Source organism: Hibiscus syriacus, unplaced genomic scaffold, assembly GCF_006381635.1.
Source record: "Hibiscus syriacus cultivar Baekdansim isolate YM2019G1 unplaced genomic scaffold, ASM638163v2 tig00000340_pilon, whole genome shotgun sequence".
Taxonomy (NCBI): Eukaryota; Viridiplantae; Streptophyta; class Magnoliopsida; order Malvales; family Malvaceae; genus Hibiscus; species Hibiscus syriacus.
This window is the reverse complement of record NW_024061783.1, coordinates 2,199,199-2,222,541: the sequence shown is the minus strand read 5'-3', so window position 1 is coordinate 2,222,541 and position 23,343 is coordinate 2,199,199. Positions and strand designations below refer to the sequence as shown.

General features: G+C 33.1%; 1 protein-coding gene and 1 long non-coding RNA gene across 2 annotated transcripts; both read left to right on the top strand.

The window, feature by feature from the left end:
- The first annotated feature begins 6,702 nt into the window (after positions 1 to 6,702).
- LOC120195139 lies at positions 6,703 to 22,625 on the top strand. The gene is made up of 3 exons (XR_005523032.1): positions 6,703 to 6,713; positions 7,722 to 7,724; positions 22,395 to 22,625. It is a non-coding gene; the product is annotated as an uncharacterized LOC120195139 (long non-coding RNA).
- Positions 17,804 to 22,388, top strand: LOC120195047 (probable ADP-ribosylation factor GTPase-activating protein AGD14). The gene is made up of 13 exons (XM_039197191.1): positions 17,804 to 17,942; positions 18,557 to 18,618; positions 18,787 to 18,874; positions 18,955 to 19,016; positions 19,095 to 19,185; positions 19,283 to 19,747; positions 20,282 to 20,854; positions 20,977 to 21,138; positions 21,211 to 21,318; positions 21,420 to 21,494; positions 21,791 to 21,962; positions 22,047 to 22,092; positions 22,237 to 22,388. Exons 1-13 carry the CDS (start codon positions 17,838 to 17,840, stop codon positions 22,361 to 22,363), a joined length of 2,136 nt encoding a protein of 711 aa, XP_039053122.1. The 5' UTR covers positions 17,804 to 17,837; the 3' UTR covers positions 22,364 to 22,388.
- Positions 22,626 to 23,343: the final 718 nt, after the last annotated feature.

Here is a 23,343-nt window from a genome sequence, read left to right as displayed (position 1 = left end):
CATAATATGTTATGTATGTTAAATGAATTATGTGATGGTATAAGAAATGATATGAAATATATATATGTGAAAACAAGTATATGTTATGAGATAAGATTTATGACTATAAGCTACGTGAAAGTGTTCTAGGTGTTTCGATATATTATATGAAGTATATGATCTTATGTGAACAAGATATGATAAGTATGTTTACATGAATAAAGGTGATTGGGTGAGAAATGATAGAAATTATATGAAAACATGACATATGTGACATGTGAATTATATGGAAATGATCTACGTGTAAGTGAACTACGTGACTATGTGATCATATGAAAAGAAGCTATGTGATACGTGATATGTGAAAGTGAATTACAAGTTTATGTGAATATTTGAAATGAAATAAATGATAACGCCCATGTTATGTGTCATGAGAGCTAGGGGTATAGTTGGCATGCCAAGAGTCGAGGGTCTACGCGGTCCTTCGGGACATATGTATATTCTTTGGAACATGTGTGAAGTCTGGAAAGACACATACTTGATCCCTAGTATATGTATATGATTCTTAAGGAATTCTATGTGGTCCTTATGGACATCATTATATGGCACTACGGTGCAATTCTACGCGGCACTTCGGTGCAATTATACGAGCTGTGGTGACAGCATTAGTGCACAACCTCTATAGACTCACATATCGATAGTTCTCACATATGTACATGGGCTAATCCAGAGATATGAACAAATATAAGTTAGTGATATGATAAATGCTATAGAAATAATATGATGTTGTGTGTGTATAGTGTTTGATTGAAAAAGTATGTGATTATATGATAAACTGTTAATGATGAATTATGTGTATGTATGTATTTACTGCAATTAATCTGATATGATTTTATACGATATGAAAAATGCATGGAATTGCTATAACATGATAGAACAGAACATGCATGTATCAATATATGTTTTAAAGTGCATTATAAGTTGTTATGCCTCACTAAGTCTTCGACTTAGCGTGTGATTGTTTCACACGTAGGTTTCGAGAAGAGTAAGGAGTGATGCGGAGCAAGACAGGTCAGTTTTCCTTACCAAAAGATCATATCAGAAATATTTGACAAAGTATGTATTTGGTTATGTATAAAGTGTTGGCATGTAATAAGTCATTAAGTACGAGCACTCTGATAAAGTATGTATTTTGTTTTAAATAAAGTTTTAAATTTCCCGGGATTTTTCTTTAGAGTCAAGGTTTGAAAAGTCAATGTGACACTTCGGACTCGTATCCGGGTCGGATACGGGTTGGGGGTGTTACATTAATGGTATCAGAGCTATGGTTTAGCCGATTCTCGGCATAAACCGAAGTCCAAAATGTCATAAAAGGTGTACATGCCAACATAGATTGAAAAATTTCTGATCTGATAGTGTAAGGAATACGTTGTCTTGCTAATAAAATAAGAATAGTTTAATACAGTAGAAATCCGATCGTGATAATTTCGAAGTAAGTGAAAGGTGATATTCCTGATTGTGATAACTATTCACCTGCCCTGGCCAGGTAGGATGAAGAGCGGACACCTCAGGAAATGCCTAGTAAGATCAAAAGTTGATTTCAGAAAGCTGAAATCATATCTGAATAATAATAGAAAATTTTCATCGTTTGGAATCGGAAAAGCGATGTAGAGTAGTTTTGCTATTATGTGGATAAGATAGAATATGGTGAATAGATGTCACCATAAGAATGTTAAAAAGATCTAATGACGTGGTGAGTACGTATAGAAGAACTCAAGGATAAGTGCATCAGTGACAAGTGTATAAGATGTATAAAGTCAGAGCTTATGAGTTTGAAACGAAGTGATAGTATTGCGCATAAACAAGAGCAGGTTTCTGATAAGGGTTTGCAGTTAAGATGGAAAGAGTTAGCATTGGCTAACTAGAGTATGTGATAAAAATGTACTGGAATTATAAGATTATAAGATATTGTCAGGATATGATAACCAGATCTGCAATGGATCTGGATACAGTTGCATATTTGGATCATAGTAATGTGGTATAGTAAAGGAAAAGGAAGTAAGAATTTGTATATTTAAGTAAAGCTGAGGATTGATAAGAAGAGTTTGAGAATATGTATATCGATGATCAGATTATAGGACACAGGAAGTCAGAATATTGAGTTTGAGTAAAAGAAATTTCAGGATGTATGAGAATAGAGGTTAAATTGATAAGTTGAGTAAACGAATGTTGAGATAATTTAGATTGGAAAGGATGTATATGACTGGTATAATAGGGCTTGTGCCCTAGATTGAACAAAAGTTATTATCTAGCTGTCAGAGTAAAGGTGCTAGAGTTATAAGATTGGAGGAAAGATAAAGTGGAGTTAATTGATTATGATGTGAATTCGAATATAGTTGTATATTCTGAGCAGATAGCTATGATGTAGAAACAGAGATAAGTATTTGCATGGAACCTTCAGGAAGGAAAATACAAGTATAAGAAATGATAAAGAATGAAGTTATGTATAAGAAATGGGTTATCAGAGTAATGAGGATGCAATGAAGATTGGTACATAAAGATGAGTATAAGTGATAAGACAAGAGTATGTGAACATGAAAGGAAATATATGATTTATGTATAAGGAAGAAGGAATAAAGAAATGAAAGGGATTGATTTAAAAGAATCAGATACGATAAATATGGAAGTACCGAGGACAATTTTGATATAGAAATAAGACAAGTGTGCAAGGTGATGTGAAAATATTGTTTGACTCTTTAAAGTATATGTTTAATCACATTGAAGAAGATTTAAAGTTGTGTTTGGTCAAATGATGACGAAATACAAGTTTGGTATGGTTATAAGGTAATTAGAAAGTTATGAAGAAATAGATGGATTTATGATATAGAGATGGATATTACTATCAACATAATGAGTGACATTATATTGAATTTTAGAAAGGTCAAAGGAAAGATGCATAATCGAATGAGAGAAAAGACAACAATGGATTGGTATTACTGGTTATTGTTGATATGATAAGCAACAGAAGAGGAATATATAAACGAAAAAGATAGTCGGGAAAACTAAAGGATTGAAAAGTAAGTTTCTGATGATGACAAGAAAGAATAAGCCAGGGAAGCAACATAAGAACATTAGAAGATATGTTCTTATTAAGATGTACAGTGAAAATTCGAGGACGAATTTTCTTAAAAAGGAGGGGAGATTTGTAACATCCGCAATACCGGGTTAGTGACCAAATTGAAAAGTTTCAGAATTTGGTGACTAAAGTAGAAGAATGAAAGAATTCAATGATTATTTGAATATATATTGAAGGTTATTTGGTAATTATTAAAGGAAATTAAGGGTATTATGGTCATTTGACCAGAAAGATTTTTATAATTTTTTTAAGGTAATATAAACGTGGGAAATTTGAGAGCATCCAGAGTTCTCTGCTCATTTCTTCTTCTTCATACGTGGGAGAGCAAGGCAAAGGTAAGTTTAATTTCAGTTGGTTAATTCTTAAGTTTTAAGCTTAGTTTTGATTCTTTGGGTATTAAATAAGCTTAAGGAAAGCTTATATGGGATTTAAACAATAAGATAAAGGAATTATGAAGGAATTTGCAATATGAGTTTTAAGATGAAATTTTGATATGGTATGGTTGTTGAAGTTTTATGGATGAATTTGACTTGTCATCAATCTAATTAAGAAGTATGAAGTGTTAGAATTGGAATTAGAACACATTAAAAATTTGGTATGATTTTTGAATCTCATATGGAAGATAGGATTTTGAGGTTTAAGATGAAATAAATGAATATAGATTGGTTTAAGTATGTGTACTAGAGTTAAGAATGAAAAGGGGATGATATATGAAGTGTTTGAGTGGAAATGAAGTAATTTTCGGGTTGAAAATATGATTTCTGGGCAAGGGGAATCGGTACCCATTCAAGGGGAACCGATACCTCTTCAAACGAACAACATTTCCATAATGTCATTAGGGAATCAGTACCCCCATAGTAGGGAACCGATTCCCCCTAAAGGAAATTGTGAATATGGATTTAATAAGTTCGTTTAAGTTGCTAGTATCCAATTACGAGGTGTAGGTATCTAATGATTGTCTCGAAATGTACATTTATGTAGATTCTACGCATAAAGCAATTCCGGAACGTTTGGCAAGTAAGATCGATCAAGGGAAAGATAAGAGATTGGAATTGACTAGTGAGGCTAGGTGAGTGCATATTCAATAGTATATGATGTGCGATGGGAATAAGACTTGCGATGAGTCTATTTCCTAAAGTGTTACACATGAATTCATGATTAAAGGCATGAGTGGAATATGCATGTATGTATGTTTGATTATATGGATTGATCTGTTCTTTTATGTGTTAGATGATAAAGTATAAGTAATTACATAAGAAAGGTTATGAATTATATGAGATATAAACTATGTGATCATAGTAAAATATAATTATATTATTATATGATAAGTGAAATAAGCTGGATAATATTGATCTATAGGATGAAGTGAGAATAGTACACTAACTAGGAGATTTGAACATAAATGATAAGATGAACATATAAGATAAGCTAGATGGGAAAGATTCATATGTTTAAATAAAACTATAACACATGAGTTATATGAATACATAATTATGTGATGAAATGGTGGATTACCTGAACATGTGAATATATAGGTCTAAGAGAAGGCATAAGATTAAGATATAAGCAATGTGACTATAAGTATATGTGCTCTAAGTGATATGACTTATAGGTTTTATTATAATGTTACATAATATGTTATGTATGTTAAATGAATTATGTGATGGTATAAGAAATGATATGAAATATATATATGTGAAAACAAGTATATGTTATGAGATAAGATTTATGACTATAAGCTACGTGAAAGTGTTCTAGGTGTTTCGATATTATATGAAGTATATGATCTTATGTGAACAAGATATGATAAGTATGTTTACATGAATAAAGGTGATTGGGTGAGAAATGATAGAAATTATATGAAAATATGACATATGTGACATGTGAATTATATGGAAATGATCTACGTGTAAGTGAACTACGTGACTATGTGATCATATGAAAAGAAGTTATGTGATACGTGATATGTGAAAGTGAATTACAAGTTTATGTGAATATTTGAAATGAAATAAATGATAACGCCCATGTTATGTGTCATGAGAGCTAGGGGTATAGTTGGCATGCCAAGAGTCGAGGGTCTACGCGGTCCTTCGGGACATATGTATATTCTTTGGAACATGTGTGAAGTCTGGAAAGACACATACTTGATCCCTAGCATATGTATATGATTCTTAAGGAATTCTATGTGGTCCTTATGGACATCATTATATGGCACTACGGTGCAATTCTACGCGGTCCTTCGGGACATATGTATATTCTTTGGAACATGTGTGAAGTCTGGAAAGACACATACTTGATCCCTAGTATATGTATATGATTCTTAAGGAATTCTATGTGGTCCTTATGGACATCATTATATGGCACTACGGTGCAATTCTACGCGGCACTTCGGTGCAATTATACGAGCTGTGGTGACAGCATTAGTGCACAACCTCTATAGACTCACATATCGATAGTTCTCACATATGTACATGGGCTAATCCAGAGATATGAACAAATATAAGTTAGTGATATGATAAATGCTATAGAAATAATATGATGTTGTGTGTGTATAGTGTTTGATTGAAAAAGTATGTGATTATATGATAAACTGTTAATGATGAATTATGTGTATGTATGTATTTACTGCAATTAATCTGATATGATTTTATACGATATGAAAAATGCATGGAATTGCTATAACATGATAGAACAGAACATGCATGTATCAATATATGTTTTAAAGTGCATTATAAGTTGTTATGCCTCACTAAGTCTTCGACTTAGCGTGTGATTGTTTCACACGTAGGTTTCGAGAAGAGTAAGGAGTGATGCGGAGCAAGACAGGTCAGTTTTCCTTACCAAAAGATCATATCAGAAATATTTGACAAAGTATGTATTTGGTTATGTATAAAGTGTTGGCATGTAATAAGTCATTAAGTACGAGCACTCTGATAAAGTATGTATTTTGTTTTAAATAAAGTTTTAAATTTCCCGGGATTTTTCTTTAGAGTCAAGGTTTGAAAAGTCAATGTGACACTTCAGACTCGTATCCGGGTCGGATACGGGTTGGGGGTGTTACATTTAATGGTATCAGAGCTATGGTTTAGCCGATTCTCGGCATAAACCGAAGTCCAAAATGTCATAAAAGGTGTACATGCCAACATAGATTGAAAAATTTCTGATCTGATAGTGTAAGGAATACGTTGTCTTGCTAATAAAATAAGAATAGTTTAATACAGTAGAAATCCGATCGTGATAATTTCGAAGTAAGTGAAAGGTGATATTCCTGATTGTGATAACTATTCACCTGCCCTGGCCAGGTAGGATGAAGAGCGGACACCTCAGGAAATGCCTAGTAAGATCAAAAGTTGATTTCAGAAAGCTGAAATCATATCTGAATAATAATAGAAAATTTTCATCGTTTGGAATCGGAAAAGCGATGTAGAGTAGTTTTGCTATTATGTGGATAAGATAGAATATGGTGAATAGATGTCACCATAAGAATGTTAAAAAGATCTAATGACGTGGTGAGTACGTATAGAAGAACTCAAGGATAAGTGCATCAGTGACAAGTGTATAAGATGTATAAAGTCAGAGCTTATGAGTTTGAAACGAAGTGATAGTATTGCGCATAAACAAGAGCAGGTTTCTGATAAGGGTTTGCAGTTAAGATGGAAAGAGTTAGCATTGGCTAACTAGAGTATGTGATAAAAATGTACTGGAATTATAAGATTATAAGATATTGTCAGGATATGATAACCAGATCTGCAATGGATCTGGATACAGTTGCATATTTGGATCATAGTAATGTGGTATAGTAAAGGAAAAGGAAGTAAGAATTTGTATATTTAAGTAAAGCTGAGGATTGATAAGAAGAGTTTGAGAATATGTATATCGATGATCAGATTATAGGACACAGGAAGTCAGAATATTGAGTTTGAGTAAAATAAATTTCAGGATGTATGAGAATAGAGGTTAAATTGATAAGTTGAGTAAACGAATGTTGAGATAATTTAGATTGGAAAGGATGTATATGACTGGTATAATAGGGCTTGTGCCCTAGATTGAACAAAAGTTATTATTTAGCTGTCAGAGTAAAGGTGCTAGAGTTATAAGATTGGAGGAAAGATAAAGTGGAGTTAATTGATTATGATGTGAATTCGAATATAGTTGTATATTCTGAGCAGATAGCTATGATGTAGAAACAGAGATAAGTATTTGCATGGAACCTTCAGGAAGGAAAATACAAGTATAAGAAATGATAAAGAATGAAGTTATGTATAAGAAATGGGTTATCAGAGTAATGAGGATGCAATGAAGATTGGTACATAAAGATGAGTATAAGTGATAAGACAAGAGTATGTGAACATGAAAGGAAATATGATTTATGTATAAGGAAGAAGGAATAAAGAAATGAAAGGGATTGATTTAAAAGAATCAGATACGATAAATATGGAAGTACCGAGGACAATTTTGATATAGAAATAAGACAAGTGTGCAAGGTGATGTGAAAATATTGTTTGACTCTTTAAAGTATATGTTTAATCACATTGAAGAAGATTTAAAGTTGTGTTTGGTCAAATGATGACGAAATACAAGTTTGGTATGGTTATAAGGTAATTAGAAAGTTATGAAGAAATAGATGGATTTATGATATAGAGATGGATATTACTATCAACATAATGAGTGACATTATATTGAATTTTAGAAAGGTCAAAGGAAAGATGCATAATCGAATGAGAGAAAAGACAACAATGGATTGTTATTACTGGTTATTGTTGATATGATAAGCAACAGAAGAGGAATATATAAACGAAAAAGATAGTCGGGAAAACTAAAGGATTGAAAAGTAAGTTTCTGATGATGACAAGAAAGAATAAGCCAGGGAAGCAACATAAGAACATTAGAAGATATGTTCTTATTAAGATGTACAGTGAAAATTCGAGGACGAATTTTCTTAAAAAGGAGGGGAGATTTGTAACATCCGCAATACCGGGTTAGTGACCAAATTGAAAAGTTTCAGAATTTGGTGACTAAAGTAGAAGAATGAAAGAATTCAATGATTATTTGAATATATATTGAAGGTTATTTGGTAATTATTAAAGGAAATTAAGGGTATTATGGTCATTTGACCAGAAAGATTTTTATAATTTTTTTAAGGTAATATAAACGTGGGAAATTTGAGAGCATCCAGAGTTCTCTGCTCATTTCTTCTTCTTCATACGTGGGAGAGCAAGGCAAAGGTAAGTTTAATTTCAGTTGGTTAATTCTTAAGTTTTAAGCTTAGTTTTGATTCTTTGGGTATTAAATAAGCTTAAGGAAAGCTTATATGGGATTTAAACAATAAGATAAAGGAATTATGAAGGAATTTGCAATATGAGTTTTAAGATGAAATTTTGATATGGTATGGTTGTTGAAGTTTTATGGATGAATTTGACTTGTCATCAATCTAATTAAGAAGTATGAAGTGTTAGAATTGGAATTAGAACACATTAAAAATTTGGTATGATTTTTGAATCTCATATGGAAGATAGGATTTTGAGGTTTAAGATGAAATAAATGAATATAGATTGGTTTAAGTATGTGTACTAGAGTTAAGAATGATGATATATGAAGTTTGAGTGGAAATGAAGTAATTTTCGGGTTGAAAATATGATTTCTGGGCAAGGGGAATCGGTACCCATTCAAGGGGAACCGATACCTCTTCAAACGAACAACATTTCCATAATGTCATTAGGGAATCAGTACCCCCATAGTAGGGAACCGATTCCCCCTAAAGGAAATTGTGAATATGGATTTAATAAGTTCGTTTAAGTTGCTAGTATCCAATTACGAGGTGTAGGTATCTAATGATTGTCTCGAAATGTACATTTATGTAGATTCTACGCATAAAGCAATTCCGGAACGTTTGGCAAGTAAGATCGATCAAGGGAAAGATAAGAGATTGGAATTGACTAGTGAGGCTAGGTGAGTGCATATTCAATAGTATATGATGTGCGATGGGAATAAGACTTGCGATGAGTCTATTTCCTAAAGTGTTACACATGAATTCATGATTAAAGGCATGAGTGGAATATGCATGTATGTATGTTTGATTATATGGATTGATCTGTTCTTTTATGTGTTAGATGATAAAGTATAAGTAATTACATAAGAAAGGTTATGAATTATATGAGATATAAACTATGTGATCATAGTAAAATATAATTATATTATTATATGATAAGTGAAATAAGCTGGATAATATTGATCTATAGGATGAAGTGAGAATAGTACACTAACTAGGAGATTTGAACATAAATGATAAGATGAACATATAAGATAAGCTAGATGGGAAAGATTCATATGTTTAAATAAAACTATAACACATGAGTTATATGAATACATAATTATGTGATGAAATGGTGGATTACCTGAACATGTGAATATATATAGGTCTAAGAGAAGGCATAAGATTAAGATATAAGCAATGTGACTATAAGTATATATGTGCTCTAAGTGATATGACTTATAGGTATTTCTATTATAATGTTACATAATATGTTATGTATGTTAAATGAATTATGTGATGGTATAAGAAATGATATGAAATATATATATGTGAAAACAAGTATATGTTATGAGATAAGATTTATGACTATAAGCTACGTGAAAGTGTTCTAGGTGTTTCGATATATTATATGAAGTATATGATCTTATGTGAACAAGATATGATAAGTATGTTTACATGAATAAAGGTGATTGGGTGAGAAATGATAGAAATTATATGAAAACATGACATATGTGACATGTGAATTATATGGAAATGATCTACGTGTAAGTGAACTACGTGACTATGTGATAATATGAAAAGAAGCTATGTGATACGTGATATGTGAAAGTGAATTACAAGTTTATGTGAATATTTGAAATGAAATAAATGATAACGCCCATGTTATGTGTCATGAGAGCTAGGGGTATAGTTGGCATGCCAAGAGTCGAGGGTCTACGCGGTCCTTCGGGACATATGTATATTCTTTGGAACATGTGTGAAGTCTGGAAAGACACATACTTGATCCCTAGCATATGTATATGATTCTTAAGGAATTCTATGTGGTCCTTATGGACATCATTATATGGCACTACGGTGCAATTCTACGCGGTCCTTCGGGACATATGTATATTCTTTGGAACATGTGTGAAGTCTGGAAAGACACATACTTGATCCCTAGTATATGTATATGATTCTTAAGGAATTCTATGTGGTCCTTATGGACATCATTATATGGCACTACGATGCAATTCTACGCGGCACTTCGGTGCAATTATACGAGCTGTGGTGACAGCATTAGTGCACACCTCTATAGACTCACATATCGATAGTTCTCACATATGTACATGGGCTAATCCAGAGATATGAACAAATATAAGTTAGTGATATGATAAATGCTATAGAAATAATATGATGTTGTGTGTGTATAGTGTTTGATTGAAAAAGTATGTGATTATATGATAAACTGTTAATGATGAATTATGTGTATGTATGTATTTACTGCAATTAATCTGATATGATTTTATACGATATGAAAAATGCATGGAATTGCTATAACATGATAGAACAGAACATGCATGTATCAATATATGTTTTAAAGTGCATTATAAGTTGTTATGCCTCACTAAGTCTTCGACTTAGCGTGTGATTGTTTCACACGTAGGTTTCGAGAAGAGTAAGGAGTGATGCGGAGCAAGACAGGTCAGTTTTCCTTACCAAAAGATCATATCAGAAATATTTGACAAAGTATGTATTTGGTTATGTATAAAGTGTTGGAAGATAGGATTTTGAGGTTTAAGATGAAATAAATGAATATAGATTGGTTTAAGTATGTGTACTAGAGTTAAGAATGAAAAGGGGATGATATATGAAGTGTTTGAGTGGAAATGAAGTAATTTTCGGGTTGAAAATATGATTTCTGGGCAAGGGGAATCGGTACCCATTCAAGGGGAACCGATACCCCTTCAAACGAACAACATTTCCATAATGTCATTAGGGAATCGGTACCCCCATAGTAGGGAACCGATTCCCCCTAAAGGAAATTGTGAATATGGATTTAATAAGTTCGTTTAAGTTGCTAGTATCCAATTACGAGGTGTAGGTATCTAATGATTGTCTCGAAATGTACATTTATGTAGATTCTACGCATAAAGCAATTCCGGAACGTTTGGCAAGTAAGATCGATCAAGGGAAAGATAAGAGATTGGAATTGACTAGTGATGCCAGGTGAGTGCATATTCAATAGTATATGATGTGCGATGGGAATAAGACTTGCGATGAGTCTATTTCCTAAAGTGTTACACATGAATTCATGATTAAAGGCATGAGTGGAATATGCATGTATGTATGTTTGATTATATGGATTGATCTGTTCTTTTATGTGTTAGATGATAAAGTATAAGTAATTACATAAGAAAGGTTATGAATTATATGAGATATAAACTATGTGATCATAGTAAAATATAATTATATTATTATATGATAAGTGAAATAAGCTGGATAATATTGATCTATAGGATGAAGTGAGAATAGTACACTAACTAGGAGATTTGAACATAAATGATAAGATGAACATATAAGATAAGCTAGATGGGAAAGATTCATATGTTTAAATAAAACTATAACACATGAGTTATATGAATACATAATTATGTGATGAAATGGTGGATTACCTGAACATGTGAATATATAGGTCTAAGAGAAGGCATAAGATTAAGATATAAGCAATGCGACTATAAGTATATATGTGCTCTAAGTGATATGACTTATATGTATTTCTATTATAATGTTACATAATATGTTATGTATGTTAAATGAATTATGTGATGGTATAAGAAATGATATGAAATATATATATGTGAAAACAAGTATATGTTATGAGATAAGATTTATGACTATAAGCTACGTGAAAGTGTTCTAGGTGTTTCGATATATTATATGAAGTATATGATCTTATGTGAACAAGATATGATAAGTATGTTTACATGAATAAAGGTGATTGGGTGAGAAATGATAGAAATTATATGAAAACATGACATATGTGACATGTGAATTATATGGAAATGATCTACGTGTAAGTGAACTACGTGACTATGTGTTCATATGAAAAGAAGCTATGTGATACGTGATATGTGAAAGTGAATTACAAGTTTATGTGAATATTTGAAATGAAATAAATGATAACGCCCATGTTATGTGTCATGAGAGCTAGGGGTATAGTTGGCATGCCAAGAGTCGAGGGTCTACGCGGTCCTTCGGGACATATGTATATTCTTTGGAACATGTGTGAAGTCTGGAAAGACACATACTTGATCCCTAGCATATGTATATGATTCTTAAGGAATTCTATGTGGTCCTTATGGATATCATTATATGGCACTACGGTGCAATTCTACGCGGTCATTCGGGACATATGTATATTCTTTGGAACATGTGTGAAGTCTGGAAAGACACATACTTGATCCCTAGTATATGTATATGATTCTTAAGGAATTCTATGTGGTCCTTATGGACATCATTATATGGCACTACGGTGCAATTCTACGCGGCACTTCGGTGCAATTATACGAGCTGTGGTGACAGCATTAGTGCACAACCTCTATAGACTCACATATCGATAGTTCTCACATATGTACATGGGCTAATCCAGAGATATGAACAAATATAAGTTAGTGATATGATAATTGCTATAGAAATGATATGATGTTGTGTGTGTATAGTGTTTGATTGAAAAAGTATGTGATTATATGATAAACTGTTAATGATGAATTATGTGTATGTATGTATTTACTGTAATTAATCTGATATGATTTTATACGATATGAAAAATGCATGGAATTGCTATAACATGATAGAACATAACATGCATGTATCAATATATGTTTTAAAGTGCATTATAAGTTGTTATGCCTCACTAAGTCTTCGACTTAGCGTGTGATTGTTTCACACGTAGGTTTCGAGAAGAGTAAGGAGTGATGCGGAGCAAGACAGGTCAGTTTTCCTTACCAAAAGATCAGATCAGAAATATTTGACAAAATATGTATTTGGTTATGTATAAAGTGTTGGCATGTAATAAGTCATTAAGTACGAGCACTCTGATAAAGTCTGTATTTTGTTTTAAATAAAGTTTTAAATTTCCCGGGATTTTTCTTTAGAGTCAAGGTTTGAAAAGTCAATGTGACACTTCGGACTCGTATCCGGGTCGGATACGGGTTGGGGGTGTTACAATACTACAACAATTGTAAACATCCCCTCCCACTTTAACTCTGATCGACTTGCCCACACAGTGCCTTCTTTGAGAGGAGATCAAGGGGCTATGTCCAAAGATCTATGAACATGTTTGGACACACTTGAACCACCTAGAACATATCAAAACACATATGTAGCTAGCTTCACAATATCATTGAACATAACATACAAGAATTTAGTATCATAAGTCAAATATCGATAAATAGTCAACTTTAACACAAATAATTTTGTCACTTTATATATTATTGATAATCTCATGCAACCTAAAGACCTAACATGTCATGTTCACTTAAAGTCACTTGTCTAAACACTTCAATCACTTATTTAAGATATAGTAACATTTGATCATTTAAGGTACACTTGAAAAATTAAAGGCTTAAGAGCAACAACATCATTAACAAATATCTCATGTTTTATTAAGAATATAAAGTCACCACAAGTGTCATCATAGTCATTCAACAATTACAAACAAGTTAAATTTTATCATATATTTCTAACTTAAGGATCTCATATTGCCTCAAATAAAACTCTCAAATAAAAAAAGTAACAATCTAAATATGTTTAAATAACGAGAATGAGCTATAAAGTCCAGTGAATGACTAAACATTCAAGTATGATGCACATGTCAAAGTTAAAGGAAAGCATACCTAAATGTCATGCAAACCTCACATGTTTTTACCTCAATGAAAATACCAATATGTCATGCCATAATGCATACGAATATCAAATTCTGACATACTATATCTCATCATATACATTTATGCAAATCACACATACATGCACTATTACCTTTTCGTCGGATCGCACACACAAACAAACATTTAATTCAATTTATAAATCATTGACCTTTGTTCAAAATACAACTAACTCCTCAGAGACTCCATATATAAACCCAATCAAATCCTACAAAAATAGCATCAATCTGTATAACTCTCGAATTTCTGAAAAACGTCGAAATCAAGTTTGCTTTAAAGAAAACGATATCCAAATCAATCCCAAACAAAATCTATTTTAGTATCATAATAATTACCTCAAGCACCATATTTAACTTAATAAAATATTTAAAACCTTTCAAGAAAATAGGTACAATAATTAATTTCGAAAATCACATTATTTGAGAAAACTCGCAATTGAAAACCATGATCATTCAAGATCATCTTATTAATGAATCTTTTTAGTCGCCGAAGCATTAAAAGAATCAAGGTTTAAGAATTACTTTGCTGGAAAATGAAAGAAAGGTTGAAAGAGAAGGTTGATGAAGAACCAACTCCACCAATAGTAACAATGAGGATTGGCGACAAAGAATAATGTTTAAGAAAGGAAGAATGAAATAAAGAATCAAAGGAGAATAATACCAAAAATCAACAAAGGAATGATAGTACAAATGAGGAAAAGCAATCGACCATGGAAAAGAAACAAAGAGTTTTTTTACAAAGCTTTCAATGATATTTTTGGGGAAGAAACAAAGGAATGAATCAAGGGTGTGTTTGGTTGGGGGAATGTGAGATTCCCATGGGAATGAAATCCATATTCCCCTTTTGGTTGTCCGGGAATGTCATTCCCAGTAATCTTACATTACCAATAGTGGATTTTTTGGGGGAATGTCATTACCTCTCTTTCCTTAGGTATTATTATTGAATTACCGGCGTTTTGGACTAAAATGCCTTTAAAAAAATTTCTTTCAAAAATTTCTTTAATCTGTCATTGAATAATAAAAATTCTACGAAGGTTAAATTACAAAGATATCCTTAAACTATTTTAGATTTACAAAAAAAATCTATAATTAAAATTATATATGAAGTTCAGGGGTTAAAATAAAAGTTTACCCTTTCATTAAACCTTTTTATATTTTCAATTTTGTAAAAACAATTATATGAATTTTATGAATTTAATTTTTTTTAAAGAAAATATATAAATATTTTTCAACTTGTTAAAAAAATAAATATATAATAAGGATAATTTGGTCAAATATACATTCCAATAATCTTTTATTACTTTAACCAAACACGGTAATCTTACATTTCTGCTAAACCAACCAAACACAAAATACAACATTCCCAGTAATCCTATTCCCTGGTAATCTTTTATTCCCATTGGTAATCTTACATTCCGTGAACTAAACGCACCCTAAGGGTTTAGGAAGTGAATTTAAGCAAAGGAAATTATGAATGAATCAAGAATGATGTTTAGGAAAGAATAAGAAAAGTTACGGTTAACAATGGAGGGAAGAAGAGTGATTATTCTAATTTGGTAAAATAATTTTATAGATTTTGACATTTCGATCTGTTGAGTTAATCGATTGACGAAATCGGCCAAGAGGGGGGTGAATTGGCAATTAAAATTTTTGTGGAAGCTTTTGCAGAAAATTGAAAGTAATTGCACAGCGATTTACAGTGGTTCGACTTTCTCAAATAAAGTCTACGTCCACTACCTTAGCTATCCACACTAAGGATTTTCCAACAAATTCACTAATTTGTTCTTTCTTTTGAGGCCAAAGAGATAACCTTACAATTCCCTCAAGAGTATACCCCAACTCTTGAGAACACTCTTTTTCCCAAAGAGAAGATTACAAATTTGCAAACTTACAAGAAAACCTCACAAGGTAAGATGTTTGCACAATTCTAGAACAAAGAAAAGAACACTCAAAGATGAATACAATTGAGCACAAAAAGTGTTCTTGAAAGCAAAATGAATATTGAATGAAAATAGGCTTGAAATGCTCAAACTTGAGGTTTGATGCTTTCTCTTTGATTCTCTCTTGATTCTAGTTGCTTGATGTTTCTTGTTGTTGATCAATGGCTTCTAAGCTTGCTTAAATACACCTTGGATCACTTCTGAACGTTGGGGATGATTAGAGAAGATATTATAGCCGTTTTAGTGTGAAAACATTTAATAAAACAGCTTGGAGCGTGGGGGGAATCGGTTCCCCCTTGAAGGGAATCGGTTCCTAAGTGTAAAATTCAAATATTTCGACCGTTGTACAAGGGGGGAATCGGTACCCTTTGGGGGGGATCGGTTCCCTCCGAGCATACTGGAATTCTCGGAGCAAAACTGTTTAGGGGGGAATCGGTTCCTCCTATGGGGGGAATCGGTTCCCTCCGAGCATTCTGGAAATCTCAGGGCCAAAACCATTTAGGGGGGATCGGTTCCTCCTATGGGGGGAATCGGTTCCCTCTGAGCAATCTGTAATTTTTGGCTTTGAATTGGTTCGAAATACTTTGTAAGATTATTTTGAAATTGTTTTATGATTAAAACTTAATTTTACACTTAAGTAAGGATTAAAAATGATTTTTGAAATATTTGGAGTAATGTTTTGATATTCGAATAGTTATATCGAATATACTTAGAAAATCATTTGGAAAATCTTAAAATCCATTTAACTTAATTTGTTATATCGAAATATCAAAATGTTTCAACATGATCCTTTATAATTTAGTCACTAAAATTAAACATTTCAATCGTTCAATTTAGTCACCTTTTAAAACCATTTATAAAATCCTAAAATACAAATTAATAATTCAAAAACAATTTAAATCATTTTAGAAAATATTTATCAACTAAAAATTTCAAAATTAACATTTTTATCGAAAATCTAAAAACCAACATGAAAATGTTGACCCGGATTTTGGGATGTTACAAGTATCAAATAGCTCGTTTTGACTCGTCAAGAACTCGAGTTGAGCTCAAGCTCGAGTATAGTCCATTCAAGTCGAGTATTTATTCAGCATTGACTGAGTCGATCTCGAATAGCTCAGGATTTGTGTCATCTTGTTTACAGCCCTAGTGCTCAAACCTAATACTTTAAGAGATAATTATATAATTATAGTTATTTTTTTTATTAATTATGGATAAATACAAGTTAAATATCTATTCAAAAATAACTCTTTAAGGCTCACACCTTTAACTTTTTTAGTGCTCAAACTCAGGATCTCAATGAATAACAATATTCATTTACTATCGAGTTTGCTTGATTTGTGCTTCAGGTTAGTCTTTTAAATACTCTTAAAATACTATAGTATTGATTATAATTATGAAAAAACGGATTCGAGTTCAACGGTTCAAAACGGTCTTGAAACCACTTTTCCGGGAAAATTTATCCTTTTCTTTCTCTAATATATAAATTTTCTTCATCCTTTTCTTCTTCATCTTTTGATCTCCCTGTTTTCTCTAGCTTATCTAAAGGTGCATTTTACATTTATTTACCATCCTCTTTTGTTTTTGAAGAAAATTAGGAAAATTTGAAAACAAATTTCAATTTTATGATAAAATTCGAATATTGGTTTGATATTGTTGTCTCAGTTTGTCAAAGCGATGAAATAAGCTTGAACATATATTATCGTATCATCATCATATTATTACTTTTATTTTTGTTTAAATGATTGTATCGCTAACGATTTGAGATTTTGGTTCTTTGCGAATGGAGGAGGGTGAAAGTTTGCCTTTCATTTCTTTACGGAGAAAATGGGGAGTAAGAAGAAGGTAAAGGATGATGAAAGAATGGAGAGGACGATTCGGGGTCTTCTCAAACTCCCAGAGAACAAAAGATGCATCAACTGCAATATTTTGGTAAGTTTTTTGCTTAGATTGTTTGTTGTTTGTTTATATTTTTCAAGCTCGATTTTTTTCATGTGTGGAATCATCGTTTACGTTAGACTTTAATTCTCATGGTTCTAATTTTCCCAGAAATTCTTGTTTAAACAATTAGAATTGCCATTGGAATGGTTTTAGAAAATGAGAGAATGTAGGATTAATTTATTGTATAATTAGTTGATGAGATTCTAGCATTTAAGAAACCATAAAATAGAGAATCGATTTCTGATGTTAGTCAATTGATTTGAGATGTTTTTTTAGGAGGAGCATTCGAATTCTTTAGTTCAGCATTTAAATTCCTTCATGTTTTAGAATGAAAATGATCCCTATAAGAAAATTGTTCTGTGACATTGGAACCATGGCATTTAAATTCTATTTCTTAGGAAATTCATGCTTCAAGGAAGTTGTGTCTCAACTCGAAATCAACACACCTATTCTTATACTCCAAGTGCATGAATATATATGGATAAAGTTAGAAATTTAAATTACGATATTAGAATTAAAAAAATACAATTTCTATAATTTCAAGAATACATAGATTGAAAGAAAAATTCAAGTATTAACATTAATTAATGCTTTCTTCTTGGCAGGGTCCCCAATATGTTTGTACCACTTTCTTGACTTTTGTTTGCACCAACTGCAGTGGAATACAGTAAGTTTTAGCTTATGTTGTTGCTTCTGTTACCTTCTTTTCTTGAGTTGAATTTTCCCGTATTATATATACACTTTTTATGCCAATTACGATGAGGGTCTAATATGATTTCGTAAATATTCCTAGTTCTGTTCATATTTTACAATATGGATTGTTGATTTGTTTCAGTCGGGAATTCACTCATCGAGTCAAATCAATATCATTGGGAAAATTTAGTGAAGAAGAAGTGACTGCTCTTCAAGCAGCAGGAAATGAGGTCAGCATGGATAGTTAGATAGTCATGTGAAAGTTTTTCTTTCTTTTCCATTGTCTAACTTATTTCTTAACTTTTCGCAGCGGGCAAGACAAATTTACTTCAAAGCATGGGATCCTGTAGTTCATTCTTTTCCTGATGGCAGGTTATCTAACATCTTTCTTTTTATTGTTTTGTTGCTCCATTAGGAAAGTGTTCTTGATCAGTATATGTTTGCTTTCAGTAATCTTCATAAGCTCCGAGATTTCATCAGGCAAGTCTACGTGGAAAGGAGATACGCTTGTGAGAGTGAGAGGGGTGACAGTCTTCCGAGTGTAAGATTAGTATCCCTTTAATGTCATATTTAACGAGACTGAATGTCTTTCATGCTAGTTATCTTTTAATTCTGTCACTCTCTCTCTTTTTATACAGTTATGCAGGACGAATTCTTCTGAAAGCAGGAAAGGGAGTGTGTCTAGTGGTAGATCCAGAGGTCCACTTTATGAAGATAGACGGGAATGGAGTTCAAATGAAGGATTTAGTCCTCCTGGAAGAGCTGCTGTTAGAGTTTTCTATAAGGAGGGAAAAAGTCCTCGATATCCTGAAGAAAAATCGAGATTTGGAAGTGGCCGTAGAAATTCTATGCGCATCGAGATTGTTGACAACAGGCTCAGACCTGAGGGTACTAGAAGTGCCAGGCAACAAGATAACCCGGACTTTTCACATAGAGAACCTGTGAGACAAACCCAGCCATCTAGCCTCGAATTAGAGAGGTCTGGTTCTCCAGTGGAGCAGCCAGTTAGAGATAACTTGGGGGAGACTGCTCCTGCCATTGAGGTGGGTGAACATTCAAATGAAAATGCTGGAAGGGATCCTGATGGTTCTGCTGAAAACCAGGTGAAACTGTTGCTGCTACTTTTCCATTTATGATTTAACTATGGCTCGAATGGTGTTTCATTTTAGAGGCTTCTGGTTTTATCATTCTTTTAGTTGGTTTCTAAGAAACACAACTGGTTTCTTAAACACAAATACACCATATGAATCAACAGCATATGTAGCAAGTAGCGAGTGCTTAGAAACTATGCCAGGCCCTTAGTATTTCTCGAACTAGAGTTTCTTCATTTCCTCTCAAAAGAGAGATTTTATTTATTTTTTAATTCAGATATGAAACCTGCGTAGGATTTCATGTACATATTTGAACCATTTACTGAGTTTTGCTTAATACATTTCAATAGATTTTTAATGAACTGGTTTCATAGATTAAGTTTTTTAATTTTACTTGTGAGATAGGCCGTAAAAAGTTGGTACTCATGAGAAGCTGTGGATTTTGTTACGCCTATTATTAGTTCAGCAGTTTACCGTGCTGTATTTAGATGTAGCTGTTGTGAACATTCTTATGCGCTCACTCTCTTGTTTTTTTTCACTTCACAGAAGAATGCATCACCTGGTGTTGTGGAAAGTTTGATCGATTTCAGTATGAATTCTGAGCTGTCCAATGAGGTGGCAGCACCGAATGTGCAGCAAGTGCCTCCATCAAATGATGGTGGTAGCCAGTCCTCAGATGACTTCTCTTCAAAGGGAAAAGCACCTCCAGCCTCTAATCCAAATTATTTGGAGGCTTTACTCTTTGATCTGTCAGATTTATCTGTGGTGCCTGTTGATAATGTCTCTGCAGCATTAGACACCACAAGTGCTCCGTCAACTGCATCTGGACAGAACATTTCATTAGATGGTTTTTCTACAGCAACATCTGCACCACAATTTTTGGCATTAACGAGTACGGATGATTCTTCAACAGTTCCACAGGTTGTAAATATCCAAAAATACCCCTTCAATCTAGGTTTTCAAGCAACAACTGATGTTAATGGTGAGCACAAGGTCAAAGCTTCTGAGGGGCATAGCTTTTCCGGCATGCAACAACATCAGCGTTCTCTGTCCTCTGCTTCTGATAATAAGTTTTCTGCACATCCATATACTCAAGCAGTTGAAGAATTAAATAGCCAGGTTATCATTAGAGTTGATCGGAAATTGTTGGAAACTAAATATACCCTGTATTTTAGTAAAATGTGGGCTGACTGAACCCCATTTCCCTTGCTAAACCTATTGCTTTGTGTTAATATTTGCAGCATGGTACTTCATTCGTAATGTATAATTCTCAACAATTGACCAATGTATCTACTTCACAGTCATCTCAAGCCCCCTCAACATCTGCTATAGTAACAACATATGGAGTTGGAGTGCAGCCTCCAGCAGAAACAAAACCTAACAAAAGAAAGGAACTTCCACAGGTGACGCTTTTGCCTTCGGTTGTCTTGGATATTCATGAACCCTCTTGACAATATATTCCACTTTCTTTGTAGGATCTCTTTACAGCAAGCTACGGATTAGCCCCTGCAGCATTTCCGAGTTGGCAAAATGCCCTACCATATGGAATGGGATATGGCTTGCAATATTATCCTAATGCAATGGTATCTTGTGTTCTTGGAACTTCAAATTCTGTAATTGCTAATTAACATGTTAATTCTTGCTTGTATATTGGAGACTTTAAACTATATCTATCTGTTCCCAGCATGTGGCAGCATTCCCAAATACTGCAAAGACAAATCCATTTGATACCGATACGACTCCAGCACAAGTCCCAGCAGTACGCATCACAAACAACTTATTGCTCACAGTTACATTGTTTTCTTTTGTCTTTATCTTTTAAAAACTAAAAGTTGCCTCTGCTCCACTTTCCTTCTTATAGTTGCCTTAACTAACTATTATCTAGTTAGTTGATGATTAACTTCTTATGAATATAACAATAGTTTTATATAACAAAAACTTATTGACAGTTTCAGGATCCACAGACATGGCTTCCATTTTTCAAATAGTACTAATAACTTTTGTATTTGTGTACTTGGTCTAACCTTCATTTGCTAACCGTGATTTGTTCTGTAGTTTCCTTCAATGGCATCTTATCTAGGAGCCCTCCCTAGCGTCCAAGATCCGATTGCCTTGTCTCATACATCCGGTTTCAACACCTATTCTTCAGGAATGGCATATCATTCATCATATACCGGATCATCTCCAATGACTCTAGGGTCACCTTTCATATCAGCTATGCCTTCTTGTAAATTCACTTCTCTTCTAATTATGCTAAAATTTAATATTAATATGGCTATTCTGATGCTTATTATGATTTTTATGATGTTAGCTACATACATGGGAGATCAATCACGCATTCTTTTGCAACATTCAAGGTGGCATTCTAATTTTTCTATTTTATATTCTCTGCATGCATCACATAGTATGAAGACAGAATTTTTGCATTTAGTCGAGCGTAAAAGAAATGTTTTGTATATTATGAACTTTTCTGGGTAAGTTTTTGCATGATATCATTGCAGACTACAAGGAAACAGTGGCTTTGATGGTAGTAACTTTATTTCGAGCACCTCAAGTATAGATCAGAGACCTACAAGTGTACTTTCGGCACCTCCGAACTCGTTTCAAACAAGAAATCCATTCGGATAAAGGAATAAGCTGATGCTCCAAAATTCCAAAGCAGAATCAAAGATAATCCAAACAAAGCTTGAAATCGACCATTCGGGACAAAGATACATTAGTAGAGTCCTCTCAGCAAAATTTCTCATTGTCATTACTTCTCTTCTTCTTTCCTGCATGTTTTGATTATCCTCCTTTGTCCTTCTCTTTAGGTGAGTTGTGCATTTTTTTATCTGCTGAAATGTAATCACCATTCTGTATACATAAACATTACAATTCCTGCAATCCAGCAAGGAAATTCCGCATCTGTGGCTTCTATGGTCTCGAGAAGCAAACGATCAGAAACATAATAATCGCAAATCCCAGACAAAAAGAAGAAGAAAGAATCTTAAAAAACACTAATAGTAAGGAAATTCAATGGAATACCATACAGTTATTCATTTCAAGGCACACATAGTGTCCTTAGCTTGAGAGGCACGAGCACTAGTATTCCACAAACAAAACCAAGTGCTGCACTTGACCCTACAAGTGAAACAATCCATTAGTCTCGCTTTGATTTCTTTTTTGACCTGCACCATTGACAACAATTATGAAACAAGCACAAAAAATGGCCAAAACCAATCCATCCAACCCCAACCACTGCCTATTCCCCATAGATTTCGACTTTGAAAAACCCTGAACCTTTCTAATGTACTTCACAGCACTCATAGCAAACGATAAGCCTTGGGACAGTTGAATTCCCCTAACAACAGACAAAGGTATATTAATTTTTTTACGTGACCCTCCAACTCAAAAGAAGAATTTAATGTGACTCTTTGATCAACGTTTTCCGTCATTAACCGATATTAGTGTAATTCCTTCGTCTTTAGGGTGCTCTAAGTCAACCATAAGTTTATGCAAAAAACCATTTTTGTGATTTTTTTCCTCCCCTTTCAACAACTACACATGCAACCATAAATTGATTATTTTCATCTCTACCAACAATAACAAGCAATATTCCTTTCGTAACA